Raw genomic sequence first — 21,049 nt, 5'->3', positions numbered from 1 at the left:
GAGTTGTGCAGAATAACGTTTGTACAGTGCTCCGTGCCTAGTAAGTTTCTATAAATGTTAGGCTCTGCTTATTTTTAGTGCACAACGAACCTTCTGTGTTTAAAAGCCCTCTTAATCATAAAGTAAAAATTATCTCTTAAGAATTGGCCCTGTGTTTCCCCTCTTAAGAGGAGAATAAATGTGTTTGTTTCTGTTTATAAAAATCATATGGTCATGGAAGGATTGTATGAAAAAGAAAAAAAAAATCTTTCCTAATCTTACCAAACAATTAAGTTCTGTTGTGTTGTCATTTTATGATAGCTGTATGCATATAACTTTATACACATTAACTTCTTTACACGCGCACGCACAGGCACACAAACATTTTGTTTTTCTGAACTGAGACCATATTATATCATTTTGTATCGTCCATTTGTAATTACATTGTGAACATAAAAGTGCCTTCTAAACATTTTCTTATTAAATATTCTTTTAAAACCAAGTACGTTTTTAAAGATCTTTTCAGTGAATTTTATACATAGGCACCCAGTCATAATTTTGTATAGGTATATATGGGTGATTATGCCAGACATGCTTTTTCATGGTTTTGTGGTTCTTAATCTATTGTCTGTTCCAGTGCTGTTTAAACCAGGAGGGTTTTTGCATTATGTCATGCGTTCTGTTGACCTGCCAGATAGAGCTCCAGTGGGACTGTGCTTTTTGCCAGCAACACAGCCCCTCGGTGTGTGATAGAGAGGGTACATATTGATGAGGAATTGGACCCTTCCTTCTTTGGCTATGATGTTCTGTCTCTGAGGTGAGGATATGAGTCAGTCACCAGAGTTTCTCAATCTGGCCATCCACACCATGGTGAGGAGTAATTCCTTCTAAAGATTTACAAAGCATTGAACAAAATCCTTTGTTGATGATGCCTTAGTGATTTTTGCATCCTTCTGTACATTTCCTGAATATTTTGATGACAAACTGAAGGATGGTAAACCAGACCCAGCTGTCTCGTGGCAATAGCATCCAGAACTTTCTCTCCCTCTCTCTTCACGAGTCTTTCCCATTCCTGTGCGATCATATTGCATTTTTCCACGTTGAAAGACAAAAAGAAATCTATGTTCAGGTCAAATCATGTCATAAATATTCTGTTCCTTGAGGTTTCAAGGTCAGAGACAGTTTATCAAGAATATTTCAAATTCTTTGTCCTCTCTCTTTCCTTGGCTCTTTTACCAGAAATTCCAAAACAGCATCCCAAATACTTTCCTTCCACCTGAGACCATAAAATCTAGGGCCTGGAAGCAAAAAAAGGGGTTCAGCCATCACCAGCTAGTGACTTTGGTTCTCACTGTCTAATTACCAAATGATAGATTTGGCCTCTGTGTCCTTAAGTGTGACTTCTAGTTTTAAAAAGGTAAAATTTCTGAGGTATTCAGCTCTGGCTATTCAGAGAAATACACTTCACTTTGGCTAACTTCTCTCTTCTGAAGATCTTATCTTATAGAACCAAATAGTCATTATGCTTCACTACATCTATGTTCTACTTTGCTTGTTCTCCTTAATTATTTTATGACCTCAGGAAACTCTGCGAATGGATGCCAGGTTTCGGCATAAAGAATGTAACCCCATCTCCTAGCCTTGTAAGAAAAATTTCACGCATCAGGTCGAAGAAGGTATCCGCCATCAAATATGTTTGGGAAAAAAACATCTGACTGTGCCTCCCATAGAGTTTTGCAATGAACAACCCCTTATTGAGTTCTACAGTAGAGGAATCTGTTTCATTTTGCTTAGAGTTTCCCAAACGTACTTAATCTTGAAATTCTTTTATTTCTGGTAGCATCCATTAACATCCTTCATAATTAGAGTCTATGCCATACACATGTGGGGACACAGCTCTGGAAGGCACATCATCCCTAATTCTGCTCCTCACCAATGAGGTGACTTAAGAATAAATCACATAACCTCTCCATACCTCATGTTGCTCATATGTCAGCTGAGGGAGCAGAAGAGCACCACTTCATGTGAGAGTTACAGCGCTAGTAAAGGTCTGCAGTAATTACAGCTAATGATGTTCCAGCTCTGGGGTCTGGCTGTGTGGGTTCAAATTTTGTCCTTCCACTCCCTAGCTATGTGACCATGGGAACATTTCTTAATTTCTGTAGCTCAATTCTTCATCTGTATAATGGGGACAAAAATTATACCATTCCCACAGGGTTGTTGGAAGAGTTCAGTCTGATTCACATAAAACAATTATAATTGCGCCTGGTCCACGGTGGGTACCTAATGAATGTTAGCCCTCCTGTTGTCGTCATTACTGTCTCGTGGCTTCTATGACTGTGACATATGAAAAGGATTATTTTAGGTTTTTTATTGGGATATAATTGACATATAACATATTCATTTCAAGTGTACAAAATAATGCTTTGATATTTGTATATATTGGGAAATAAGTACCACAGTGGGTCTAGGTAACATCCATCACCATGCATAGTTACATTTTTTTTTTCTAGCGATGAGAGCTTTTAAGATCTATTCTCTTAGCAACTTTCAAATAAACAATGCAGGATTATTAACTATAGTCACCAGGCTGTACATCACATCCAGATTATTTTAGTTTCTAAAAACAACTCCTCTTGGGGCGCCTGGGTGGCTGAGTCAGTTAAGCGTCCGACTCTTGATTTCAGCTCAGGTCATGATCTCAGGGTCGTGAGGTCGAGCCTGGGGTCGGGCTCTGCACTCAGCACGGAGTCTACTTAAGACTCTGTCTCTCTCCCTCTCCTTCTGCCTCACCACCCCGACCCCCCGCTCGTGCTCTCTCTCTCTACAAATAAATGAATGAATGAATGAATGAATGCATGCAACTCTTCTTACCTCAGAAAAGAGCTTACATCCGGCATGTTACTAAAACAGCATCACACCCCTCCCGCAAATATTTGATGTGCCCTGTTGCTATTGATCTTCTCTGCATCTAGAGTCTGTGATCTGTGTCTTCTCTCATTTAACTTTTTCTGTTTGTGAACAGGGGCGGAGAGGCCTCGGCTCTGTTTTTGTCTGGGCCTCGGGAAATGGTGGAAGGAGCAAAGACCACTGTTCCTGTGATGGCTACACCAACAGCATCTACACCATCTCCATCAGCAGCACAGCTGAGAGTGGGAAGAAGCCTTGGTACCTGGAAGAGTGTTCATCCACACTGGCCACCACCTACAGCAGCGGAGAGTCGTACGATAAGAAAATAGTATGTAACACTTGAGTGTCACGATTTATTCATTTATCTTTCCCTATGAAAGACAAAGGAAGAACCATAAACACGCACAAAGAATATACGGAAATAGACAAGTAATGTACGGAAGTTAGCTGTTTGCTCAATCCCAAGTATTTGTAAATGTTGTCATTCTATTATTAATTCATCAGATTTGCTTATCCGGGTCATTACATTCCAGCATTGGATGTGGTCGTAGACACGAGTAAGCTTTGGTTTGGTTGAAGACAGATGAATGGTCCACGTTCACCTTGTGAGTTAGAGGCAGCAGAGAGACAAGCTCTGACTCTCAGCCCAGTTTCCTTGTCACCCTGTCTCCATACCGCCTTCAAAACTTACCTTCCGTGCTTTGGTTTCAAAGTGCTTACGGCTAACTCAGTGTGAGCTAACCCTGTCAAAAGGCACTTTCCTACTGCTGAGGCACCAGCTTGCCTGAATGAAAAGCAGAGAAGTCCTGTGTGACCTGCTTACCCACACGCCCTACTCTCTCTTCACACAGCAAACTGAGGAAGAGTTCGGGTTGCAGGCCCGGCTTGCATGGGTTCTGTTGACTGTTGAGCTGTCTGTTATAAGCTGCGTAACTTTAGACCCATTACTTAATTTTTCTGTCTCAACATCCTTATCTGTAAAATGTGAGCATTTAGGATCACATAGCTTATGGAGTTACTACAGAAATGATGACGAAGTAAATAAAAAGTGCTTTGCACATTGCTTGACCCCTCAAGGAAGGTTCTGGCTTTGGGGATGCCCAGCGCTGTGCTTCTGATGTGAAATTTCAAACACCTTTGCACTTTTTTCTTGATCATAGTTTTATAAACTGTCTCAGGATTTGTCTTTCTAAAGTGAAGCCAAGCGGCTTTCCTTGATACCTTTTAGCCTGTGGCTAAGACCCTGCTCCCAGGTCTTAGAGGTTTATGCAAATTTGGGTCACATCTGACTTTTACACAGTGGTGGAAATACAGGTGATAGGATACTCCTCCCGTCATGTAGCGCTTTATCCACATCCATCTGGTTCTTCTTGATTCCTGGTTATTACGTAATTGTCATGTGTGACTTCTCAGCTACTTTTTACTGACTTCTTTAGTTACATTTTCCAGGTTGATTTAAATAAATTAAATTGCCTACCCATATACCCTATCCTTCCCTAATTCCTTCACAATAACTAGATTAAAAAAATATATGTGTGAACCCACCTTTAAGTACCTCTATCATTCATCAGTAAACATAACCCTGCAATTCAAAGTAAAATATCAAAGGAGAAAATACAGAGATGACAAGTTTCACCATTTCCTGGCTTCCTTAATGGGAAAGTGATGTTCCGTGATATTTTACCTTCATTATGAAAATGTTATAATCTAGGAGTACCCCTTATGCTCTCAGATTTGCTTGTCTCTCAGTACTCAGGGTCACGGTCCTCGAAGACTGAGTGGCATCTGTCAGTTCTGCACCATAAAAATCCCAGTGGAACTCTCTGGAATAAGAGTTCTCTTTCTATACCTCTCAGGTCTGAAGGCAAACTTGCCATTGCTTCAAAGTGAATATGCCCATCAAGACTCCTGTTTTTGCCTGTGGGATGGTTGCCATGGGGAGGGTATTGTGAAGTTCCATAAATGCCTTTCTTAAGAGAAAGGTATAATCCAGTGGGCAGAATCTCAAAGGAGAAGGAAGGGTTTTCTGGGTCCTGGATGGGAGAATGCAGTAGGGACAGAGGGACCTCAAAATCCGTATGTGAGATTTACTCCCTAGACTTGACCTTCCTGGGCCCTCATCATGTTGTGATGCCATGATAGAGCTGATGTGACTGCCCCCCACCCCCCGCCGCGCCATGACAGGTGGTCATTTAGGATTCTCCCAGGGATGGACGGAATGATCCAGTCACTGGGTGAATCCAGTCAGTCAGACTTCACTTTCTCCCTGCTTGCTACTTCTGACACCAAAACCTTTCCTGACTCACTTTATATATTAAACTTGTTTCTACCTTCTGTTTGATCTCTTTCTCCTATTTTCATCACAGCAATTTATTAGTAATTTTTCTCCATCCGGTTCTTCGAATCTCTTGATTTTGCGTGAATCTCCAGATCACCGTAAATTGGAGAGGAAATTTAGTAGCTCTTTCAAGCTAGAGTTTCTAGCTTCAGACAGATCACTCAGTGGCTCAGTGACCCTCAGAGAGTCTTGGTTACGCCATCTGTAAAATGCAGGTAAAACCCTCGCTGGCCTCAGATTTTTGGTGAAGATGAGATGCTGAACGTAAGGGACTCTCACCACACTGGCACGACAAGCTGCTCAGGAGTGACCAGTACCACTGTTCCCTAAGACGGTGTAGCATTCTGCATCCTGGGAGGCAAAGCTGACCGTTTTTCCAACTATTGTTAATAGGGGCTCTTGTTGTACCTCCATTTTTCCCATCTACAAAATACTGCCATCTGTACCACCTACCCCATAGAGAGAGGCTCTTTGATCGTGAACATGTTAGTGGTTTGAACATGAGTAGAGTTGGCAACGACATCAGCCTTTTATGGTCCAGCGGACCCCTTTTCCTTCTAGATCTCAGAATGACAAATAATCCTGCATCGTGCCTGGGACCTTTCTTCACCAGGCTTTGAACCAGCTGCCCTTGGTGCCTCGGAGATGCCCGCTTCCTGGCGGTGGCATTGTGATTGAGTGTTGCAGGAATGGTGGTGTCTGTCTCCCTTTGTTCTGGGGCTCTCCTCCCCGGGCCATCCATTTCCTTGTGCCATTGGCAGCTTCTTCAGGAGAGCACAGTTGTCGTGTCTTATTTGCGTAGAGCACCTTTGTGATTTAACCCAGGCGCATGCCGAGGATTCAGAAGAGAGGAAAGATCCCTCTGCTTCTGGAAAAGCACTTCTGTGGAATAAATTTTACTCATCCTGAACAGAATGTCTTGTCATGGTAGGCAAGCAGGAAAACCTTTTCCTGGGTTTCAGAACAGCCAGATCTCTGTCTCTTGGTTTCCTACCCCTGCTATTAGTACAGTTGTGGATGTTGGTATTTCATTCATGCTTTAACAGATTCAGATCAGTAATGGCCTTATATCTCTTTACGAGTGAAGCATCCAAAATATCAAGAATACTACAATAAGAAGCTCCCCTGTAAGCTAAATAGAAATCATTTGAGATGACTGGCTATTATAAAGCCATATGATCAAATAATATGTTTTGATTGATAATAATGCATACATCGTATTCCATGTCAAATATCTCCTACATTCACAGTTTTCCTAACATAGTGCCAGGCACTGGGCTGTGCACATTAAATGCATCATCTCATAGTATCCTCAAAACTCTACCCAGGACGACCAGGCACTGTCCTCACTTTACAGATGAGGAAACTATAGAGTGCTTGGAGGAAACATAGGCAGTAAGCTGTAGAGCCTGGATTTCCACCAAAGTCAGGATGGATGCCCAAGCCTGTCTTGTAACCAGTATGCAGTCGTGTTCTGGGTACTTTCAAAAGACATCCATTCTGGAGGCGTCTGACAGAATGGTGCTGCTCTTACCCTTTTGGGGTTCTTTTCGCAGTGATAATATATATATACACACATATACGCATACACATGCAAATATATATTATTTTTCACTACCTGGCGGATTTATTTTAATTTTCAGGCCATAAGACCTTCTGCTAATCCCCTAAGACCATCAGTCCTGTTGCAGAAACCTAAAGCTCTTTGCCATTCTGGGTAGCTGGGCCCTGTGGCACAGTATCAGCGCTGAGCTCCTCCTCTAGGTTATGACTTTTGTGTGACGTTCAAGCTACGGCTCTCTGTCTTGTGACAAGTGTCATCTGTTAAGGCACTGTTCCCCCAGATAGCACTTGCACTTAATTTATGCCTCTTCTTGAGCATCACCTCAAGGAGGATTTTCTTTCTCACCTCCCTTAAAATCTCACCTCCCCCACTCTTTTTTTTTTTTTTAAGATTTGATTTATTTATTTATTTGACAGAGAGAGAGCACAAGCAGGGGGAGTGTCAGGCGGAGAGGGAGAAGCAGGCTCTCCGAGGAGCAGAGAGCCTGATGTGGGGCTCGATCCCATGACCCGGGGATCATGACCTGAGCCAAAGGCAGACACTTAACTGACTGAGCCACCCAGGCGCCCCTCCCCCACTCTTTATTCAGTTTTCTTCCTCCTGTTCTCAGAGCGACTTAGTACATTGCACGTTTTCTTGCTGTCTGTTTTAGAAAAAAACAGATTGGAAACTGTTTTTCAAAAACTAGATCGGAAACTACGTGAGGTTGAAGACTTTGCCTTGTTCCTTCCCAGAGCCTGAGCTGAGTAAATATTCATGCATAAATCACGATCAGACATTGGGAAGGATGGGAGCTTCAGGAGTTGTTTATATGCCTACAGGAAGACAGGGAGATGCTCTGTTTCTTTAAGAGAAACTCCTTCTTCTGGTAGGTTGGTGAAAGGCAAAGGGTATTTGACAGTAAAATATTTGACATACGAAATGGCCCACAGGAATCTTGCTACGTGATAAAGCTGTACCTACAACCTTTCTTCGTGTCGAAGAGCATTAAAGATCCCCTTTGTAACCCTTCGCTGTCTCCTGAAGTTTCTCCCCAGTTGTGTTTGGGGAATAAAGCTTCCCTCTCTCCGCAGCTCCTCCCATCATTAAATTATCTCTTTCTTTGGGGACTAGTTCAACCTTTGCCCTCTTTCCTCTAGCAATTTGTCTTAGAGATTGGAATATGGTGGTGATCATATTCCTCCTGGGAGGGGTCTTGCGAGCCAAACGTTGAGAATATATGCTCTGCTCAGCCCTCTCCTGACATCATGTTACTTATTTGTGTTCAGAACAAACTTGCCACCTGGGGTATCTCAGGCTTGGACTGAGCGACCAATTCCATGTGGAGGAATTGTCTTAGTGCTTTCCATGTTCCTAAGCAGCTACGCATTTTCTTGTTTTGCAGAAACATCCTGCTTCCCAGTCCAGCCCTCCCCTGCCACCCAAATCCTTATTCAAGCATAGCCACCATTCGCACCCAGGTTGATTTCTATCATCTCTCTCTTTCTTCTTTAGATTTGGGAAAAGTCATTATTTTTCAAGCAGAAGACTAGGAAACCCAGATGTGGGTAGTGTGTTTGGAAGCTGGACACGTAGTCTCTTGAGAATGTTAAAAAGAGGAAAGGACGGGGTGCCTGGGTGGCTCAGTCAGTTAAGCATCTGCCTTGGCTCAGGTCATGATCCTGGGGTCTTGGGATGAGCCCTGCATCGGGCTCCCTGCTCAGTGGGGAGTCTGCTTCTCCCTCTCCCTCTGCCACTCCCCCTTTCCTGCCCGTGCTTGCTTTCTCTCATTCACACACTCTCTCTCTCTCTCTCTCAAATAAATAAAATCTTTAAAAAAAAAAAAAAAGAAAAGAGGAAAAGACTGTTCCTGAAAAGTTCTGATTTCCACTGTGGGCTGAAGGAGAATGTCAATGCCCACTTGCTAACCAGAGCTGGATCTCAAGGCGAATTCCACCGCCATGGCCAGTGGTGGTCTGGAACGGCCACCTTGGCTCTCATGGATGGCTACCCCCTGTAACTCAGCTTTTTCTTTTGGGGCCACGTCAGGATTTAATGCTCTGCCACTTACCCAGCTCTTTAGTAACTGTGCATCCTTAGGCAAGTTGGTCCTTCTGAGCCTCCTATTTCCTGAGTTAATAGTGTATCTTGCGTGCAAAGTTCCTGCGGATTTAAATGTAGTTTTGTACACACACATGAGCGTGCACACATGTAAACACTTGTTGCATGTTTTCGCACTTGTTGCAAGCGGTGATAGTTTTCTAAGCCACCCAGTTTGTGCTAATACTAGCAGTGGTGAGGAATAACTACTTCAGCCCCTGGATTATATGTACGTGTCTACGCATGTAATTTTTGTAGGTGGGTTATGAGTTTATATGAGTTTTATTTGGAGATTGGACAAAAAAAAAAAAAAAAAACCTTGAAGTCTTCCCTAATAATTGGGGGAGTTTAAAGTATAGTCTGTGGGAGCTTGATATCAGTAATTTAACCACAATTTAACCAATAAATACTGTGCTTCTGCTCCATACCCAGTACAGAGCTGAACATGATGGAAGTGCAAAAATGATACATGATAGCATCCTCCTCCAGTGATAACAGCCTCACATTTGTAAGCAAAACCTTACATTTGCACTTCACATTTACAGATTCCCATAGAACACAGCACTGGAATTTTGTGCGGACTCCTCGGTCATGATTGAATTTTAGACCAGACTTCGGTTGAACCCAGAAAGCATTAATTGGTCCTCCATTCCATTTTATTTTGCTGTGCTTAATAAATCAGCTTCTTCTGTTTTATTCATTGACACACTGAAGATTTATTTTCTGCCTTTATCCCCCATCGCTGTGTTTGAAACAGCTTTTCTGGCACATTTCTAATCCAAATCAAACTCCACACCAGAAACAAATTCAACCTAACAGACAGTAGAATCATTTCATGTTTTAAAAATATCTGCTCAGTTGCTCTTTTAACAGATAGGAGACAATATGGCACCTTCAAAATAAAACAGATCACAAGATATCAGGGAGATAGAAAGTCTTAACTGCAGGGTTGCTATTAAGACTTGTCACTCATGGCCAAAGTCAATCTGAGCTGAGGTTCCCTGGAGAATTTCCTCAACAGGCTGGAATAAAAGATCCAATCAGCCCAACTAATGAAATGTGAAATAATAGGAAATAAGAGCCTAGGATGAGAAAAAGCCAGGGTTCTGCTCAGAGGGAGTATGACTAGACCTGAACAACGCCCACCCCTTCTCACCAAACACAGATGACATCCCTAACCTGGTGGCGTCCCCAAAACCATCTGCTCCTCATCCTGAGATAGGCCGAACATCTCATTTGCTGATCAGGACAGCTTTGATCTGGCTCGAGGCCTGGTGTCATCTCCTGTTTCCCTCACTCTGATGGACAGAGAGGATATTTTCTTGAGCAATCTGAGAAGTTCTGTGGAGGAGAATTCTGTTTCTGATTTGGGTAGGGAATTTGAAGTGCACTGGATGAGCCCCTGGGATGGAAACCAATTTTGGGACTTGCTTTAAAACGGAATCGAAACCTACAGGGCTTTATTGTTCTGTTCTCACACGTAGAGCCTCTGGACTCCATGACATGGGCCGACTGTTCCACACAACTTTGCTTTTAAATTATGCTGTCAGAGCCTGCGTGCGTGTATTGTGATTAATGGGGTTCCCCCATGTGGTTCCAGTTTTCGGGACATCATTTTTCTTCAAGACTGTGTGCTCCTTGGTGGTCTTTGCCTTTTCATTCTGAAGAGAGACCTACAAATTCCCTGATACTGTGGCTTCTCTTAATGATGAAAACCCTGCCTTAGATCTTTCCAGTCATTTACACCTAAATATTTCCACCAGTGACAGTAACTTCCTCTTGAAATGACCCAGCTGGAATTTCCCCTGAAAACAGGGTGAGAGGGAGGGAGGCTGCTTTTATTTCTTTTCTCTCTGTCCCTTTCCCCCCTCCCACTCTCCTTGGCCCTCCTGCCCCACCCCCTTTGCACTCTCCCCCCCCCCGACACACACACACCCATGCTACTCACATTTCATTTAGATGAAGTGCTTGGAAAATAAATAAATAAATGAGACCACAGTGCCGATCTGGAATTCCACAAGCGTGGCCATATTAAGAGCGTTTAACATGTGGCTGGTGTTTGTATAGAGAAGTACGGAGCAGCTTTTTATTTAAGCATGCAGCGTATACGTCTCTACCTGTCACTCTGTATGAACAAGGCATCTTCCTGTTATGGACTCGGCCTCATAAAGTTTTTATCGTTCACGTTTGAGGTTGGCCGGAGGTGGTTATTTATTCGACTCCAGGACGTTACACACACTTGGGGTGTTTATTCTGGAGGGGTTTTTGTGTACCAAAAGTGTCTGGTACAGCTGAAGAACAAGCAAAAGGAGCCAAATGGGAAGACATCGTGAAAAATCTTGAATCCAGGCACAAGTCATTGAAAAAAAGAAAATTTGGCCAAGGAATGTGACCATGAGGGTGAGGTACAATGAGAAGAATGCAGGCAGAGCCGTCTCTCAACAACAGAGGATCTGGAGACTCGGAAACGGATTGCTTCTGGGGTGTTCATGCCTTGACTTACAGACCAGGCCTTTGGAAAACAAGGCTGCGAATTGAACCACAATTTCAAATGAAGTAGAAGTACCTTTGCAGTGATCCAGCAGTCTCACTTCTGGTTACATATTCACAAAAATTGAAAACAGGATTGCGAAGAGATCTTTGCATCCCCATGTTCTTTGCAACATTATTTGCAAGAGCCGAGAGACGGAAGGCACACAAATGTCCACTGATGAATGGATGAAGAAAGAAAATGTGGTAAATACATATAACAAAATATTATGCAGCCTAAAAAGAAGGAAATCTTGCCATGTGCTTTAACAGAATGAGTCTTGAGGACATTATTCTAAGTGAAAAAGCCAGTCTCTCTCTCTCATACACACACAGACAAATACGATACAATTGTGTTTATATGGGGTACCTAGCGTAGTTAAACTCATAGAAACAGAAAGTAGAATGGTGGTTACTAAAGGCTGGGAGGAGGGAAGAATGAGGAGTTGTTTAATGGAAGGAGTTTTATTCATACAAGATAAGAATGTTCTAGAGAGATCTGTTGTATAGCAGCGTGCATATAGTTAACAATACTGTACTGGACACTGAAAAGTTGGTTAAAAGGGTAAATTTGTGTTACGTGCATTTTCCCTCAACAGAAAAACCAAAGAAATACCTTTTTAAAGTCAATAATTAAAAATCCAGAAAGTTTCTTATGCAGAAGTGGGTAGGGCTCTGTTTACCCAAACATCTTGCAAGCATCCGACATGGAGGTTCAGAAGATGGCTAGTTAATCAGATCTGTTAATCAAGAAATAACCTCTGCTTGCCAAACACAATGTTGGGGCTCTTGGCCACCACTCAGTTATTCCAAGAAAAGAGGGTAAGACTTGCCTCCTCTCTCCCACCACCATGTCTATGGTTCTATATATTTTTGTGCTTTCTGCCAATCCTTGGGTATCAATGCCTATCTGGTATCGATAATCTGGTGACATTCAAAGTGTCAAAAGGAACAAAAGACAGAACTGATGGCCCTGTGTGAAACTAGGTCAGCCAGCGTGTCAGTGTAGATCCGTAGCAGATAATTAAAGAGTCCATTCAGACATCCTCAGGGGACCCTGAGGAAACTTTGAGGGGAGGGCTCATTTCTGAGGAGTTAGGCGGCACTTTCTTCCTGTGAAGATCAGATTTCTTTCTGAATCAACCAATCTCCACACTCCTCTGGAAGGATACACCTTAGAACAACAGGACTTTGTTTTCAGCTGCCTTTACCCCCCCCCCCCACACCTTTCTGATGACCTTTCACCTCAGTTTTCCTATTTGTCTTGATGCCAAACAAAGCTTAACCACCATCTTCCAGTAACTTCAGGGAGAGCACCCGCTCATCTCCTGAGGCTTGTGCGTTCCCAGCCGGAGCGATATCAGCCCCGAGGAGGCAAAAGTAGACGCTTGTTGGGGAGGGCAGGTTTTTTAAATCTTGGCTATTTCACTGGTTTGCAAAATCTTACCTCAGCGTGTCTCATTTGTCTTGTTAAGGAGAATCTCAGTTTAACTTTTTCTCCCTGGGTGAAATGATCATGAAAGGAAGGTTAAAAAGCACAGCTCTTGCTGATAGGAATGTTATTCAGCCACAGCTGAAGTAAACTGGATTCAAACCAAGAGGAAAAACTGATCTAGTTCTCACATTCTGCTTTCACAAACCGGAGAAATGGCGAATCTCCTTCTGTACTATACCGGCAGGCCCTTAGTGCCGTAATGTCCCCTCAAGCACCCTGGGTTCAACCTTGTTTTTGGTATTCACCTTCAATCTTTGAGGAGGTCTTGGTTCTTCCGTGCACCATTTCTGTGGGTGCTAAAAACCGATGTGCCATCTATGGCAGAGCATGCCTTTGCTTAAAACCTATGCCTCTCCCAAGGTATCCGTTCTGGAATAAAACCGTGTGCTTTAAAGCTTCCAGTGCCTACCTCAGTGTCTGGTGGTCGGTTCAACGTATCTGATCATTAAAAATGTTGGGGTCATGAAAGAACTTTAGTTTTAACTAGAGCTAGGTCTGGGGTGAAGCAAGCAGGGGTTTGGGGGGGTAAAATTGAAAGGCACACAGGCATAACCCCTATGTTCCAAGCCAAAGACTGACCCTAGTCCTGACCCCAGTTTTAACAGAAGTGCAGTCCGATTTCCACATGCTTCTCTTTTCCAAGTTGATTTACACAGGCAGTTCTCTAGAAGTGGTAGGGTCACAGAAGTGCAAGAACAAGGGATTTAAAACCACTGTTTCAACACCCCCTCCATTCTACTTTTAGGAGTGAACTTCTTTCTACTTGCATGTGACTCCCGTTGACCCCAGAACCCTAAATTTTTCATTTCTGTCTTCTAGATTACTACGGATCTGAGGCAGCGCTGCACGGACAACCACACTGGGACCTCGGCCTCGGCCCCCATGGCCGCAGGCATCATTGCGTTGGCCCTGGAAGCCAAGTAAGCCTATCTCCCTATGTCTCCGCTGCCGACAGCCCCTCACCTCAAGGACAACTTAGCCATCCCCTCCGATAGAATCCCTAGGGCAAGGGCCCAAGATAGAACCTTCTAAGTCCCACCTTTATAAAACACCAAAGATGAGGGTTTTAAACAGAATTGTTTTCCCTCTATTAAGAAAAAAAAAACCCACATTTCTTTTTTGGTTTTTATATCCTTAAAAAATCAAACTGTGTAATTACTTTATTATGGAGTCATAGCGCAAGCATGCCAGTTGGCTCCAACACTCTTGCCTTGTTGAGGTTTTTATTCTAGTCTGGGAATGTTCCTGTGAGGCTCAGAGCAGTCGGGGCCCTTTCCCTGCGGAACAGTGAGGCAGCTCAGATTCCATGACAATAGCGCTCCCTCTGGGGGACAGAATGTGTCAAGGTCATATGACAGATGCTCAGGGACAGGAACGACCCATCTACCTTCAATCCTGTTCAACGTGGTCAAATTCTGTGTCTCAAAGATCCCTTTGAAAGGCCCCTTAGGTGATGTGCAGTAGGTCTCACCTCGTCTTTCTGTAAACACCAACAGATTTTGCTGTCTTAACTCTTTGAAATCACTCATCTTAATTCTGTCAAAACTCATACAGATCTACACTCTCTTACCCTCCGTTTCAAAATCCGAAACGTCCAGAAAACTGAAAGTTCTTTTGCAAATTTGACACACAAACTCCTCTGATAGCAAAGCTTGCCCTGAACTGGTTTGAGGTCTTTTACAGTCTTTGTTGTGAAAATTCATACATTTTACTGCAGAAGTATGAATGTATTGGATTATAAGGTGCTGGCTGAGACCCCCCCCCGCCCCCCACCAACTGGAAGTTTTGTGTAATATGTGCTCTGGATGCCATATCTGAAAAAAATTTGAATTCCAAGCACATCAGGTCCAAAGATTTTAGAAAAAGGACTGTGGGCCTGCACTCTGACACCCTCCTACAAGAGGACCATAAAAGCAGCCGAAGTAATAACGTAAGTGTTTTTCCAAAAATAGCCTTGCACCCCTGCCCGAGGGAGGAAGGGAAAGATCCTTTGACTTAGTCGTACCCTGACGTACAGCAATAGTAGGTGACAAGAAAAGAATACAAGAATCATGACGAGACACGGGTACTTCAGTAAGAAAGGTTCTGGCTCATTTTCAATACATTTACAGCTGCCCCTTTTTAAGGCAGGGGGCCTTTATTAAGGCAGGAGGGCCTTAATGTAAAATGGAAAGAGTAAATTATAAGCCGTGGAAAGCCTTGGAGTGAGACAGACAGAAGAACACAGCTCTGGATGTGGGCTGCCTTAGTTTGTTCCGACCACTATAACAAAATACCATAAATGGGGTAGCTTGTAACAACAGACATTTATTTCTCCTTTTGCTGGAGGCCCGGAAGTCTAAAATCAAGATACTGGTAGCTTTGGTGTGTGGTGAAGGCCCACTTCCTAGGTGGGTCCCATGGCAGCAGGAAGGGGCAAGGTAAGGGAGCTCTCTCTGGAGTCTCTTGTAAGGGTACTAACCCCACTCATGAAGCCTCCACCCTCCTGTTCTAATCACCTCCCAGAGACCCCATGTCCTAGTACCATCATGTTGGGCAATAGATTTCAACACACGAGTTTTGTAGGAACAGAAACATTCAGGACATAACACGTATTGTATCTCTTGTTGGCCTCTTGCCTAAACATTGGTGCTAAGGGATGCCTAGCTTCCCACAAATCTTTGTATTTCTTCCTTTTTGATGAGAAATATTAATCATTTCAGCGTATCATATGCTTTAAAGTGGTGAAAGTTGGGGTGTAGCAAAAAAACTTGTACTTACCCTATTAAATTCTCACTTGACAACTTTTCACTGGGCAGCTCTGCCCCCAGCAGTCTCCATTAACTGTCTGTTGTTAAGTGGGTCACTGTTGTTTGGATTTTTGAAAATAGATTGTCTTTATCCTGAAATTCTAGGGTGTTTCTCAGGAATATTTTCCAATGCACAAAATACTGAAGGGGAAAAAAAGTCAGGAATTTTTCCTGAACCTCCCCGTTCCCCCCCCACCACCAAAAAATGATTGTCATCTCAAACTTTGCAACCAGGTGCCCTATCTGTGGCTATAGACCTACAGGATACTCAGTTCTGTGGGATATTACACCATAACACTCATATTTCAACAATTCTTTTGACCAATAAGCTCAAATGGAAAATCCTCACCTTTGTGCCCCAAACAGCCCACTCAGTTGGATAAGTTCGCTTTGGGGCTGGGAACACCCCGGAATTCTTCATCTGTTTTCTCTTTCTTTGCATTTTGAGCATTTTTAAAGACTAATTTTTGCCTCAACTGTGATGAGTAGAAGGAAGGTTGCAGGATACACCCTACCTGGAAAAATCCACCGTAGATTAAGATTTTCAGCAGTTCAGTTTGATGTTGGGGCCAAAGTAGATGGCCAGTAATCTGATAAAATAAGAAAGGATAAGCCTTGCCTCTTAACCCCACTGGCTTGTTCTACAGGCCAGTCTTTGCCTCTGAGTGAAGGTGGAGGTTAGGAGAAAGATGTCTGAGCATTAAAAGAAGGGGCATTAAAAGTGGATGATCCACTGGGATCAATAAGCCATGGGCCTCCCACATGAGGAAAACGTATCTGAACTAAGAAATTGGAGCCAGGAGCTCAAATGACAGTCTGCCAAGGCTGTGGTCATTCAAGCGCTAAGCCTAAGCCCACTCTGCAGCCCCCGCACCCCGTCCCCGGGGATCTCTTATACTAGTACTTCTCAACAACACTTGGACCTTGGTATTTGGAGATTCAGCCTCTCCTCTCACAAGCTGAAAAGCCCGATCTACGAGATACTCCCTTGAAAGGAGAGAGGGGAGAGGGCAGAGGGAGGCAGAGTTGGGCGCCAGGACACTGCCGCACTCCAGACACGCATCCCCTGCTCGGGTCAGTGAGGAACGATGAGGCTCAGTGCTGGGGTGAAGAACCACCAGCAGGGGCTTTGATCCCTGTTTATTGGCACAGCCCAACTCTCCATGTCCTAGAGGGAAGCATCCTCACTTCTCCTGAGGTCACTCGACTACAGTATCTACTCAGGGAAAGCTCCCACCTGCCGAGCTCCCCGCAGCCTGCTTTCTTTGCATCCGCAGGTGCTTGCCTGCATCAGTAGAACAGTAGATCCTCCTCTGGAACGGCTGCAACCATTGGCCATTCTGATGCTTCTCGCTCCCCTCCCCTCAGAGCTTTTCCCAACAACAAACACCAAAAAAACCCCAGAAAACAAACAAGCAAACAAAAAAACACCTTGGTAGGAATCTAAGAGGAAAGAAAACAAAAACAAATACAAAGCATAGAAACAGATAAGCTTCAAGCGTACAGATCTCTTATCCCAGCTCAACAAAAGCTCAGTCATGAGTTAACTCTGCGTGACAGCTCACAGGACAGCCTCCCCCCGCCATCCTTCTCCCACGGGTGTGTAAGAACACGTATTGTAACAGACTCCCCTGTAGCGCACCCCAGATCCTCAGGTAAAAGTGAATCCTCCCAAGACCAGAAGGATTCTGAGTGCCTCTAAAAATCTGCCACCTTAACCTGCTCTCCCTGGGTTTGAGCCCCTTCTTCTCTCTAGCTGCCTCTGACGTCTGATCGCAAACTTTGCCTTTCTAGTAGATAAGGCAGTTTCCTTCTGCTCCCAGAGATGTTGCCTGGGCACTGAAAGTGGTGCATTTCTTAGCTTTCTAAAAAAAAAAAACTGTAAACGATTTCAGAATAAGAGAAAAAACTGTGCTCTTAAAAGAAAGGGGAGAAAACTTTTTGTGTTGGGATGCTCTTGTCATGTATATACTAGTTCAGAGGTTTATAATATTTCAATTATTTGGGTTTTGTGGATTTGGAAGGAATTTTTGGGTTTTTCAGCGGAGTGAAAAAGGAATATGTAATCAGTGATTATGAGTGAACTAATTATCATTTGGGCCATTGCTACTTCAAGTGATGGTTTTTGTATGGCATAACTCAGAAAGCTCTGGTAAAAGGAGTGTCCTTAAATGAAGAAAGTAGTGAAACATGACTAACAGTTTTAGGAGAGCTGCCTACAAGAACACCAGGTCACGTGTATAAAGAGCCTTGCATCTTGACACTAATATACATATATTGCTACTACTCTAGCCCGCTGGGAAGAGAAAAGACAGTCGTTAGCAAGTGATGTTTCCTACAAAATGGCTTATAAAATAAAAATTGAAATAATTGACCTTCATAAAAATACACTGCTCAGATTGGTTGTTTTTTTTTAAAGACTTTGAGAGAGAGAGAGCATGAGTAGGGGGAGAGGCAGAGAGAGTGGGAGAAGTAGACTCCCCGCTGAGCAGAGAGCCCGATGTGGGGCTCGATCCCAGGACCCTGAGATCGTGACCTGAGCTGAAGGTAGATGCTTGATGAACTGAGCCACCCAAGCGCCCCTATTGTTCAATTTCTTAAACTAAGCTTTATTGAAAGTTTCCCTGACCTGAGTCTGTAACTATTGGCAAAGAGAAGCTAGTTTAGGGGAATCTTTTATATGTTCAATTACCAGCATTAGCTCAGGACATTCAAAAGTGAAGTTTACTAAAGAAACCTTTCGGCCTTAAGTTGCAAATGGTCTCTCACTGGAAATTTGAATAATGTATTTTCAGCAATCAAGAAATGTTGCACAGTGAATGGTCAATAAAAGGGACTGAGTCAGGAAGAAATTTCTAAAATTATTTAGGACTTTGAGAAGGAGGGTTCCGATACACAGAATATTCCACAAATCCTTGTTTTAGTGACCTGGAAGCGTTTTCCTCAGATTTCATATCTCAGGGGCCTCAGGGATACCTTCCTTTGAGAACATCTCATGTATCTGGACCTAACTTCAGAAAATACACAAATTGGGGTGGCAGTGTCACTCTGTACTAGAAATATACCTGGAGTGTATTAAACAGTCACTGCTTCTGGTATGGTAGCTAGCTAGCTAGCCCCATGGGCATACATATACACACATCTCTAGGTAGGCTCATCTACTTTCTTCTTATTACCTATCTGTTCTCTCCTAGTTCAAATGTCCCGTTGGAATATATCATATACGTATTTGTAGAACACAGGTTATAGAATGTATATAGAGAGGATATAGTATTCGGTAACTTAGTTAATTTATTGTACTACAGATGTTTTTGTATGTATTCTCTTCCAAACGAGGCTTAAACTCCTTGAGACTAAGGATTGTACCTTACAGTCTTTATTTATAGGCATATAACAAATATCTGGTACACACTAAAAAAAAAATTAAAGCATCATGCTATATGCTACGTGAATTAGGCAGGACGTAATTTAAATATTTGTAAAACCTGCCACTTGCCTTCAAAGGGAGGCAAACGTACACTAACATAGATGCACAAATTGTTTAAGAAAGCCAATGCAATCATTTTGGGGGAGCGTGCAGGATTTGGCCGAAAATAGAAATGGCCAGCCTCCATGATCCAACTTGGAACATGGGCTCCATGACACTTTTATATCCTCCATGACATCTAAGCACCGTGTTTTGCAAAAGGTCATTTCCAAACAAACATTAGGTCAATCCATCTAGTCCAACCTTCTTATTTTTTGTACCAGGGAAATGAGGTGAACAGAATTGCCCAATTTCATATATTCATTATTTTTATCTTTTAGTTCCTCTTGTTGGTGTTGATTAGTGACTTCTTCCCCACACCACCTCAACTCATCCCTTACCCAGTTTACTTATTATTCCTTAGAATTGGGCTTAACTCAGGTAAAATAAAGACATAGCATTATTTCCTTCCTTAGCTTCGAAGAGAAGCCCCTCTACCTTTGATCTTTAGCGGAAGGGATAATGGGAGACATGGAGAGGTCAGTGTGTGAAGAATTAAAGATGTGTTGAGCCACAAGATGATTCACACCATATGCTGTTGATTTCAGAAAAACCATCCTGAAAATTCTTTTCTCAGGAAATTAAACTTAACATCTGCGTTTCTTATAAACCTACGAAGTCCATCTATATAAACGTCATGCAGTTCCTACCGATCAACCACTTTATGCTTTTGCTCTACCTTATAACCTCTGTCTTACCTACGTATGTTTCCAATGGAGGGAAAATATGAGGAAATGCTCCAAATATTTGAGATTCAATTACTGTGAGAGATTAATACCTGGGACAGTTGAGATGGTGCCTGGAATTTTTAATAAGCTGAGTTAAAATAACTAATGGAGGGGCTTCAAAGTTCTAGAACTGACCCATTTTGCAGGGAGCCCACATAAGAAGGACTCGATAGACATAAACATTTCTAAATATTGGGGTTAGCATCTTAGGCCTGATATCTTGTAAATTCTTCTTATCTTCTTTGTTTTGCTTTAATTAAGAACACATTTCAGTATAAAATGTTCCATCAGAAACTCTCCCAACGGCCACATTTCCCTGTACGAAATGCTGCAGTGGGCGGGGAGGCAAATGCATTTGGTTGTTGAGGTAAAATAGCAGAGAACATATCAACTCTTTGCTTTTAGGAGAGTTTTCCTTATTTCACTTAGAACTTCAGAAGCACATGCACATGCTCATGCCATGAGCCCCGGATTCTGTAGAATGATGAGGGTAAGGATGGAGTTAACACACACTCCCCTTTCCCCCATACTCCCAGAGTTTCTTGAGTACTGTAATGTTGTAGTTTGGGCTTAGCATTTAACTGAGATTTCTGGCATGAAGGGTTGGGATCTGTAGCATGACGAGGGTGGGGAGACTTAAAATGTGCTCAGGGAGGAGAGCTGAAAAGGTTTGTGAGGTAAAAACAGCACACATTTCCACTTGAGGGCCAGCTGACAGAGAAGGGATGTACTGTCCTGGATGATTCCCTATAGTGAAATAATTGTAACCAGACTCACAGAGCAGTTACCACGGGCCTTCTGCCAGCACTGTGCATGAAAATAGCTTTGTTATGTCTACATACACACAGACAATACACTGTGTCCTCTAGCACTTTTCAAGTTCAAATTATGTGGAAGCCAATTTTCACTGGACTCAACTTTTTACCTAACTAGTGGTTAATGGCTTAAAATAATGCAGCTTCCAAAGGTGTCCTGTATTGCTGGAAAAGCCCTGGTCAGAAGGCTCCTTCATCTTGTATTGTCTTGAGATTTAGCCCGATGTGTTCTATCCCCTTCCTGAGATGAGGAAACGAAGAAGGGATGGATAGTTGAGTCGCCCAGAGAAGTAACCA

The 21,049-nt window shown here is 43.0% G+C and overlaps 1 protein-coding gene across 8 annotated transcripts in view; it reads left to right on the top strand.

Moving 5' to 3' along the window:
• PCSK5 (proprotein convertase subtilisin/kexin type 5) overlaps nucleotides 1–21,049 on the top strand; it is a 470,351-nt gene that overhangs the window by 188,338 nt on the left and 260,964 nt on the right. For all 8 annotated transcript variants that reach the window (XR_003523749.2, XR_003523748.2, XM_027616047.2 and 5 more), the window contains exons 8-9: nucleotides 3,005–3,217; nucleotides 13,714–13,814. Coding sequence is in view for 6 of the 8 variants with exons in the window: in XM_027616047.2 (XP_027471848.2) it covers nucleotides 3,005–3,217; nucleotides 13,714–13,814 (314 nt within the window). In the remaining 2 variants the exon portion in view is untranslated. The remainder of the gene's footprint in view (nucleotides 1–3,004; nucleotides 3,218–13,713; nucleotides 13,815–21,049) is intronic.

Source organism: Zalophus californianus, chromosome 13 (genome assembly GCF_009762305.2).
Source record: "Zalophus californianus isolate mZalCal1 chromosome 13, mZalCal1.pri.v2, whole genome shotgun sequence".
In the NCBI taxonomy this organism is placed as follows: Eukaryota; Metazoa; Chordata; class Mammalia; order Carnivora; family Otariidae; genus Zalophus; species Zalophus californianus.
Note: the sequence above shows the minus strand (reverse complement) of the source record. Positions and strands in the feature narration are given on the sequence as shown.